The sequence below is a fragment of the Primulina tabacum genome, chromosome 7 (genome assembly GCF_025594145.1).
Source record: "Primulina tabacum isolate GXHZ01 chromosome 7, ASM2559414v2, whole genome shotgun sequence".
Classification (NCBI taxonomy): Eukaryota; Viridiplantae; Streptophyta; class Magnoliopsida; order Lamiales; family Gesneriaceae; genus Primulina; species Primulina tabacum.
In genome coordinates, this window is record NC_134556.1 from 24,506,183 (window position 1) to 24,516,714 (window position 10,532).

Sequence of the window (10,532 nt, forward strand, 5' to 3'; positions counted from 1 at the left end):
GTGACCAAACGTGTTTAAGAGACGCGAGAGCCTTTTATATAAAATTTTAAGTTAACTTTTTTTTTTAAATTTAAATTAATTTTACTATTTTTTTAAATTAAAATTGATTTTTAAATATTTTATAATTAAAATAAAAAACTAAATATTTACACTTGATAGTAAAAAAAAAATGAAAAATGAATATATTCACTGTAAAATTTTCTATGTTTTTTTTATATAGTAACATCATAGTAACAACTAAAACTTTTAACATTAGTATTTGAAATTAAAAAAAAAATTAATTATGAACTTTTCTTCTACAAAGTTTTACAAATTTATAAAATAAAAATACATAATATTTTTTTAACATTATTTTAGTAAACCGCTTAAACTTGTAGAGAATAAAAGTTTTAAACTTTGGAAGAATACAAAGTAAAAAAAAAAAAATGAATAAAATAAAAATTAGCAAGTCTGATATGATAGATATTCTTCTTCCATATTTCATATTAGTTTTTGCGAATAAAAATGTGAAGCCTGTCAAAATATTTGACCAACCAATCTTATTGGAACTACAAATTTATCCATCACATATGGAGACGCTCCATCGTTGTGGTTTCTTCCCAACCATAAAAGCCAATTTTTCAGCTTTATTCCAATCTCACACTTTCGGCTCATACCGAGCATGGCGACTTGCTGCTCTTCGGCATTGGCCGTATCGACCCTCAATCTCACTCATACATATTCATCTTCTAGATCTCCAAAAAGTAAACAACTTTGTCAATATCCTCACGAATTCTTCATGCCCAGTACAATTTCAAATTCAAAGTTTAACCTCTCGAGGCGTAATGTTTTCCATGTATTCAATTCTGTGGTGAATTACAGTTCGCTTGATGAAAGTTATGCGACCGTACATGAAGTTAAAACAAGGTACTACTAGTACTCGTCATTATCTTTCTTAAAAATTTTCATAATTTCATTATTTTTAGGTGTCACTGTGTAGTTTGCAGGTTTTTTTTTTTTGTGCATATCATGTTCTTCACTTTAGATTTCTTAAAATATCGTTGGCTTTTAAAATTTTTGTCTTTACCTGAGTGACAAGGTATTTGTTGGGCAAGTTACTGTCTCGATTGAAGGATTTGAGTTTGATTTGGGGCGAGAAGATTGGTTTTGTATGAAGGAATCTTTGATGACACAGATTTCAGGTTCAATAGAAATCCGTTTCATTTCTTAATATAACGGAGAGCTGATAATTTGAAACATTCCACACAGAAACAGAGAGGAAATGAATTCGAAAGAACTAAAATGATTTTGAAATCAAGGATTCAATGTAATTTGATCTGGATTATATGATTATAATGCACTTGTTTGCACAAATTCTTGAGTTACGGGCGTGCCGAGTGCCACGAGCATCAACCATTTTGAAAAATAATAAAACTTGCAACTGTTCAAACGACGTAAATTCTAAATTTGATCGGAGTTCTAATCTCTAAAACTAATATGCGCTAAAATAAAAGAAATTGATTGAAACGACACTGAAATTTAAGAAAATAAACTCCCAACAAGATTTTGTATTTACAATAATATTTAGGAATTTAGAAAACATAAAAGTATTAAAATTTGCTGAATCTAGAATGAAAAAACGTGAAAATGCTTGGAATTGGACTGAAAAGATAAATTGCTTGAAGATGAATTTAGAGAAATTGTAGAGAATTCGTTGTCGGGCGATTGAGTTGTCTTTTTTTTCTGCTTATGCTTTCTTTTGTTCTATCGTACATGCAGTTTCCACTCTTTAGCTATTCAACTTCGCACTCCTCCACTACTCTATAACGTGTCGCTAACTTCTCCTGCTCCTTGAATTATGTCCAATTAAAATTTCAAACAACCAACTTTCAAATAATTAATGGATTTATTATTGGGCTCAATTTATGGGCTTGGACAAAATCTATTGGGCTAAATTAAATTCTAGCACAAACATCACTAAAACTGACGGGTGGGAATATATATATATATATATATATATAATTCAAATGTTTTTCGTGATGTTATTGTAGTGGGGATTGTGGTTATTGTTGGATGTTTAGGATTTGATCCTGTAAGTATGCATATTTGAGTGAGATAAGATTGCTCTAATTAATTTATAATTTGAATGGGACTCTTGGTAAGGTAAGAATGCTGTGTCCGATGAAATTCAAACACAGTAGCATTTTTGCAAATGGCAATGAATGAAATTGTCTTTCAGGGCATGAGTGGCGTGCCAAGGCCTAGCGAATTTATGTCGGAAGACTAGAGATTTATAGGCCTAATGCAACCAAATCGTAAGGGGAACGTGATGAATTTTGGTTTCATGTTGGTTCAATATCGACCTGTCGTGAAGCTTGTTACTTTGTTTACTTTCTTACTTGATTCAAATCTTCATTTTTTAAAAGAAATATGTATGAGAAGGAGATTTATTGCAATTTTATTTAGATCATTCGTTAGAAATGCATATTGATTGAGAAAAAAATTCCCATCGGATAGAAATATCAATAATACTCAAATCTTTTAATTTTTATCGATGGTAATTAATTGTTAAAATTATCAGTAACGCACGAAACGTTCTTAAAGTTTCTCACTTTAATTCTTCTTGGAATACTGTGATTAAATGCACTGCTACAAAAAAGATTGTTCTGAAATGAAGATTAGAAGTTTATGATTATCATTTACGAAGCTTTGGAAAGCTAAAAGCGTGACTAGCTACTGATGATGATGCAGAATAAGTTAACAAGATAAAAGCTGTAATAGATTACAAGATTAGAATCACTTTATTGGAGATCTAAAGCATCAAAAAATTTTGACTAATATTTTGGCACGGGTTGCATATCATGGAATTGTAGTTGATATTTTGGAAGATGTGACCCCTACGCTTTATTCAAACAGAAAAGAAAGATCAGTAATCACAAAACATGACGCAGAGAGAGCTGAATGTGTTCAGAATTAGTTTTTACCAAGTTTAGTGTATATGATGCTTCTTGCAATGTCTTAAGATTCTGATAGAGTTGCGCCTTGCATTCAACATTAAATTGTGCAAGGTACTTAATTCCAATGCCATGAATGTGCTTTTTTTAATTTTATGATAACTCTTCTGTTATTGTTTTCAAAATTATACTTTATTTTAAAAAAAATATACTTTATATAGAGGACTGATATGACACAACACCAGTAACTTTAACGAACATTTTATGCTTAAAGTTGTAAACATTTCCAAAACATTGTTTTTTAGCTCTGGTTTCAAAACAATGTGCAAATCGAAAATAAGGCATTTAGTAAGTGATGGAGGGAGCATGTGTTGAAATTTATCAGGATCATGTTTCTACTATATTTTTGGAAGGATATGTTTCTTGAGACAAATGTCCGTGAACAAATTTAATGACGTGCCTCTATACGTCGAAATTTTTGTTCTATTAATTTCAATGTACCCCTGTTTTGGAAGATTAGATTGGATGATGCATAGGCAGGGCCACTAGGAAGTTATGTTCCATTTATTTATCTACTCTTTTTCTTACTATATTATTTATGCAGAATACTTTTTCCCAAAAATTTTATCTTCATCATGTAAACAATTTACTTTTTTTTTGCAGTACATGGAAATGGAGAGATTACTCTATTCGTTACCAGTATTCTGGAGTTAGTGGCCCTGCCTTGATTTTGGTTCACGGTTTTGGAGCAAACAGGTGTACATCTCCTCAATTTCACTTTTTGTCAGCTGTATGATCTACGTATTTGTGAACAAAGTAGTGGAGTAACTTGAATTTTCTTTTTTTGCCTCTACTGTCTTTATCACTGTAACTTAGATGCAATCATTTAAGTATATGCAAAACATTCATTATTAGAAAAACACATTTGGACATTCAAAATGAAATGAAAAACACATTTGATAGGTGAAGGTAAAACCAAATAAATGAGCCCAACATCAACATTTAGATACAATCGCCTTTTGTTAGGCTGAATCATTTATCCTATGCAGTTATTAAATGTATTATGATAGCTGTAATGCTGTTAATAGGTCATTTGACTCATTTTGGCTGGTATAATTTGCATGAATCTTAGGCTCTGAAAAATATCCTTCTTTACTGTTGACGTTCACAACACGTGCAGCTTTAGCAGGTTATTCCATTATACTCTCATTAGATCATGAAGCTTTAAATAATCCACTACATTTTATGCTGGCATTTGATCAATGATGATCACAATTTATTTGACATACAATAATATCTACCTTATATCTGTTATTACAGTGACCATTGGAGGAAAAATTTACCAGTTTTAGCACATTCACATAGGGTGTATTCCATTGATCTTATTGGATATGGTTACTCAGATAAACCTAATCCTCGACAGTTAAGTGTTGATTACTTTTACACATTTGAGACTTGGGCCAGCCAGCTCAACGACTTTTGTAAAGATATTGTTAAAGATGAAGCCTTTTTTATCTGCAATTCTATTGGAGGTGATTTACTCTATTCCCCTAGTTTTCGATGAATTTGGTAGGGTAACATTGAGCTTCACGTGTTTTCTTTTAGTAATGCTGATTGTTTGTTCTTGTAAGAGAAGTGTATACAAGAAATTTTTGCATTTGTTAAGGGGAAACACTCAAACTGATAACCTAGAGAAAGGCAAGTTGGAAGTACATTTTAACAGAATCCAAACAGAGAAATAGTTGTTGTGTAATCTTCATGCCTTGCAGATTTTGAGATGATCGAGAATGGAGAAATCAACAATGATAATTAAAATTAAATTTGTTTCTTATAAATATTTTAGTTGTTCTACCAACCAATTCTATCTGTTAAATTTGGGTCATATGTTAAGGCTGTGTGGTTTCTGAGACTCCATAACGATAATCAAGCTTCTAAACCACAAATAGGACTGCTTTGAACCATATTTGTCTCTTTGTTAATGTGTGATTTGCTGTTTTTTTTTTTTATGTTCTTTTTTTTAAGGTAGAAAACCTCTAATTCTCACTGGTTTAAGGTTTTCTCAAATTCTAGATTTTGATCGTCTCTAGGATCACATTCTTTACATAGTATCCAAGTTTTTTCAGAAACAAGTTAGCTTAAAGTCAACCGAAAAGCATGGGAAGACAAAATTTTGATATGTACATATGGGCCTAAATCCTAATAGCTTAAATACCAAGTTAATATTGGGTTTTTGGGCTATTCTAAAGCAAGTTGTTGAAAGCAAGGTCCTTGAGTATGAATAGTGGCATGTAGAACTGATGTGTGGTTCCTGAAATAGTAAATGTAGGAAATAAGATGAGGAACCTGAAGGAACTAGAGCTGTAAAAACCGGTTGGGCCTGTCGGGACGGTCCGTCACGTCACATAAACCAAAATGGCTTGTTCATCGGACCGCAGCCCACCCCTCCACATAAAATAGGCAGGTTGGGTTAGTAATTTTACGACCCTCCTTAATGGTGGGCCCGCTCGCCCCTTTGGCCCGTATTGACACGGTACATGATATATGATCTTTGAAGAACAGGTGTAGAAATTTGAATGATTGTGATCTAATGCATGGTCCTTAGAAAGTAAGCTTAAAGATGAAGTATGGTTTCATTGTAAGTGGTTTGAAAATCAAGGGGGATTTGTTGATTATTTAGTTGGTATTGTATAATGGACAGATTGTGCAGATCATATGTTGGGAAATTCTTTCAATTGAAAAAGTAAGGAATTTTTTTTAATATCACTGTTTTCGTAACTTATATTGAGTTTCACTCTTTCATTTGGTACACTCGGGTTGGGTTTGACTTGATGGATTTGAGATGATGTTGATTTCAAATTCTTTGACTTGCGCGGATTGGCAAAATTCAAGTGAATTTCAAATCCACTTCGTATCAAGTTATGCAATTTCAATGATAATTGTGGTGAATTTCAAACACACCCGACATAGTTATAATTTGAAATCATCGCTCAAATCCTTGCCAATTCAAATCCTTTCCTCCACATTAAATTTACGAAGCCAATCACAACTTTAGTGTATAAACTCACGTGGGCATATGCTGAACCCCATTGGCACAGATCGTTTTATTAAAAAATAAAACATAAAAATACACTTTGAGTTCGCTCCGCCAATTCAGTATCATTAGCAATGGTTATATGGGAATAAAGGGAGCTTGTAATCTGAGACAGAATCACAATCCATATCACTTATTTAACTTCTTATTATTTGTTGTTCAAGAAATATGATAAGGCTCTTGAATAAGTAATAATGTGTCAGGTGTTTTTTAATAGGCAGAAGATTTGATGGAATTAGTGTCTAGCGAGGGACATAAATTTTATTTGATGTTACATGGAGAAAATTGCAAAAATAATCTGTTTTTGTTTGAAAACAAAATAATCTGTTTTTCTATTTAAAGGACTTGTTGAAGTTCCTGGATGCAGGACTTGTCGGTCTGCAGGCTGCAGTCATGGATCCTCAAATATGCAAGGGAATTATTCTCTTGAATATATCACTCCGTATGTTGCACATAAAAAAACAGCCCTGGTTTGGAAGACCTCTAATAAAATCATTTCAGAGTTTGCTTAGGTACTTGAACTTAAGATAAGTTTCTACAGTGCATCATGTTTAAGTGTTATACTTGACAATTAATTGCATACATGTACTTTTCCAGGAATACGGACCTTGGGAAAATGTTTTTCAAGTCTGTTGCCACACCAGAATCAGTGAAGAACATTCTCCGTCAGGTAAGAAAACTTAAAAGTAGACATGTAGGATGTTTTTTCAGTTGTAAGAATATGTTTGTCACAATTGAAAATATCGACGTTAATTTAAAGCCTTATCCTATCATCAGAAATGCTGTTAAAGCTCATCAACCAATTTGTATCCAGAAGGAATGTTTATTCAATTGGACACTGATGGAACTTATCCTTGGTCCAATGTATGTGTGGTGCTCTAACTGGCCATTACAGTCATCACCTATTTTTAAAAAATAATAAATGGGTTTAATTTTTAAACATTTGGTTGTAATGGATTTCAAAATCTTACACCCTTCATGTATTGCTTTTTCTTGCTTTGAATAAAAAGGTGCTGCTCAACCAAAACCCTCATCATGATCTTAGAAGTGTTTATTTGGAAAAAGAAATGGATTTGATTTATGCAATACACCTCCATATTGCATTAAAGCATTTCATCTTCTATATCATGTCGAGAAATGGAAATAAAGGTAGGGAAAGATTAATATTTGTTGAAAAGCTTCATGTTAGTCTGACGGTTTTGGTGGCGTAGTGAAAAAAGGGTGACCAGAAGACCTATTTACCATGTACTCTGGAGTATGAAAACATAAAGGTCGAAGAGTCCAGAAATGTTATTGTCTTAGCGGCATCCAGAAATCCATTGTTCAATAGTTTACATTACTATTCTTTTTTGTTGCTTTAATATCATTGAAGAACATCTCGCTTGGTAAGTGCAGCATTATACTTAAAGGTTGCATTTGGATAGATAGATACGATTTGGAGGAGTGGGTTCGATTTTGGGGGGGATTTGAGGAATAAACCATAAGTTACACCCATCTTGAGTGTATTCAAAATCTACTATATATTTTACTATTAAAATAACTTAATTTGATTGAAAGTGATTTAAAATTGACTTGAATTTTGTACATCCAAACAAATCGTTGAATTCATAATTTCAAATCTATCAACCCAAGCACAACGAAAATGATTTATTTTGCCATTTCCCGGCATAATTGAGGGAAATATATTGATCCAGGTCTCTGGAGGACTTTGAAACATTGAGTTATTTCTTCATGATGTTTTCCATTTAATTTTTTAGTAATCTTTTGATCATTGTGAACTGTGCTTCAGTGTTACTATGACACTTCCCAAGTTACGGATGAACTAGTACAGATAATCCTTGATCCGGGACGTGAGCCTGGAGCTGTAGATGTGTTTCTTGAATTCATATGCTACTCAGATGGGCCTCTTCCCGAGGAACTATTACCTCAAGTGAAGGTCATCCCTTCATTTGATATTTACCATCTTTATAAGTACTGTATTTTTGCTTGTTTCTTTTTGTGACCGAAAATAACGTGTTAATTTCGCTTCTTATCGCAGTGTCCTGTGCTAATTGCATGGGGTGACAAGGATCCATGGGAACCTATTGATTTGGGGAAAGCTTATGCTCAATTCGAATCTGTTGAAGAGTTTGTTGTCCTACCAGATGTTGGCCACTGCCCTCAGGTCGATTTGAATTGAGTAAAATACTGTGATGTGTCTGAAAAGGAAAATGCCATCATGTGATAAATTCTGTAGAAAATAAGAATATGATGGAATTTATGGTAAATGGAATAAATAACTAGGTCAGAAGTTGATTTGCCAGGAGTGATTCTCTTCAGGCTTTATGCTATTCTTATGTTTTCTTTTAAGGTTTCTAAGGAACACACGTAGCTAAAATCTTTGAAACTTTCACGCAATACAAATTTCTTGAATCTTAACTAATGGACGTATGTGCATGTGTGCGTGCGTGTGTCGGGATTTTCTACCCTTTATCAATTGGTAATATTACCTTGTATCTCGTAATAAAAAAAAAAATTCCCATGAAGGACGAGGCCCCTCATCTGGTGAACCCGCTCATTGCGACCTTTGTGGCTAAACATGCTCCACAGGCTGGAAATCTTTCACCCTCAGCTTCATGATTAAAGTTGCTTGATCGTGTGCGGTTAGATTGGCTCTGTGCTTTCTCTGTTATGCTTGATCGACGTGACAAGTGTTTTTACAAAATCATGCTCAATTCCCCCTGGTTAATTTAGACATGGGCATTATGCATCTAGTTACCTTATAAATGAAATGGTATCAGTCTATCACACCATGATTCTATGTGCTTAATTTTAGGTTACCATAAGTTAGATATGGGCATTGTTCTATTTTTTTCCGTCGAAGTGTATAGCATCATGTGTCATGACTCATGACATTTTCATGCGAAGAAACACACCTCTTATTGTTTACCTCGAATTTGAGACTCTTACCTATCTTTTAGCGTATATCACTGAAGGACAGTTAATCTCTTAGAGCATCTCCAACCCATCTCTATTTTGGAGGAAATCTCCAAAATAGAGTATGGGTTGGTGCTCCAACCCAACTCCAAATGCAATCTCCATTTTGGAGATTGCAATAGTGATCCTCCATTTTTGGAGGATCACTATTCATTTGAAGATCAATATGGAGATTCCATCAAATTACTGAAATGTCATCATAACAATTGCAAAATAGTCCTTTTCTATTTTTATGTATTTGTTTTGCTCCATTTTATATTATTATATTTCAAATTATTTATTTAATTAATTTTAATGTTAAATAATTTTTATACTTAGTTAATTTATTTTAATTGTTTTATTATTGACCATTTGTGGGAGGAGTACAGTACTTCGGAATATTAGTATTTTTAAGGTCAATTTATGTGTTATTCTTTAAACCATATGTATCGTTTATGTTTGTCGTGATTTATATTTTATGTTTATATTATGAATGTTGTATCTTGTCGTTTATGTTTGTCGTGTCTAAAAAATGTATTATTTTAAATAAATTGAGTTTAATACATGTTTTATTGTATTATGTTTATCGAATTAATTAAATTCGGTTATATAATACATTATGTAATTATATAATTATATGTGTGTGTTTTTGAAAATGAAAAAAAAGAAATGAAGTATTTTGTAATATTTTTAGAGGATATGGGTTGGAGAAGGTTTTTAAAAATAGAGATCACGAATCTCTAGTTTGGAGGATAGAGGATGAAAAATAAAGGATATGAGTTGGAGATGGCCTTAGATAGCATGTTACCCTTAGCTTCATCTTCAACAAACTAAGCTCCGATGGCCTAATTCGCGCATGTATATTCTGATTGTTTATCACATTCTTGAACTACCCTGTCATAAACCCTTGCAACTTTCTGACAGTATATTGGGGTGGACTCATGATTTGTGCAAGAGGTTGAGTTTAGGATGCTGCTCATTGGATTTGGGAAGAACACCTGATTTTTTTAAAAATATATATGTAGATTTCTAGTTGTTTTTCCATTTGAGAGGGGAATATGCTGATTACTGTCTCATTTCTTATTATTCCCATCAAGCCAACATCATTTCCATGATGATGCTAAATTATTTAGATTTTGATTAAAAAAAATTCATTTTTAGTTTATCATTATTCTTGAGGCTGAAACAACGTTTATTTGAATTAAAAGATTTCAATTTGGTAAAGTATTTGAAACTACATATCTAGATAATTTGAAATCCGCAACAGTGATTTAAAAAATTAATTAGTCGAAAATTTAAAATCAATTATCAAGTGGATTTACCTAAAAACCAAATAAATTTGTCATTATTCATTAGAAATCCTCAACTTCAAATACATCCATCTAAATACAATTTTAAATTCCAATTGTAATTTCACCCCATTTGGTTGAAGTCCTAGCTACAGTTGTTCCAGTTTCGAAACCAAAACCGAAAAAGGTTTTTATTTTTGATTTTCGCTTATTCGATTCACGATTCGAAGGAAACCGTGGTCATATCTAGTTAGTCTAATGGAT

The 10,532-nt window shown here is 32.5% G+C and overlaps 1 protein-coding gene across 2 annotated transcripts; it reads left to right on the plus strand.

The window, feature by feature from the left end:
• Positions 1 to 554: 554 nt before the first annotated feature.
• LOC142551185 (uncharacterized) lies at positions 555 to 10,150 on the plus strand. 2 transcript variants are annotated; one of them, XM_075660273.1, is made up of 9 exons: positions 555 to 906; positions 3,597 to 3,689; positions 4,254 to 4,465; positions 6,392 to 6,536; positions 6,622 to 6,694; positions 7,814 to 7,960; positions 8,063 to 8,188; positions 8,551 to 8,666; positions 9,935 to 10,150. In XM_075660273.1, exons 1-8 carry the CDS (start codon positions 662 to 664, stop codon positions 8,641 to 8,643), a joined length of 1,134 nt encoding a protein of 377 aa, XP_075516388.1. In that variant the 5' UTR covers positions 555 to 661; the 3' UTR covers positions 8,644 to 8,666; positions 9,935 to 10,150. The 2 variants fall into 2 exon arrangements, with proteins under 2 accessions (XP_075516388.1, XP_075516387.1); XM_075660272.1 differs by having other exon boundaries at positions 556 to 906; positions 9,904 to 10,150.
• Positions 10,151 to 10,532: the final 382 nt, after the last annotated feature.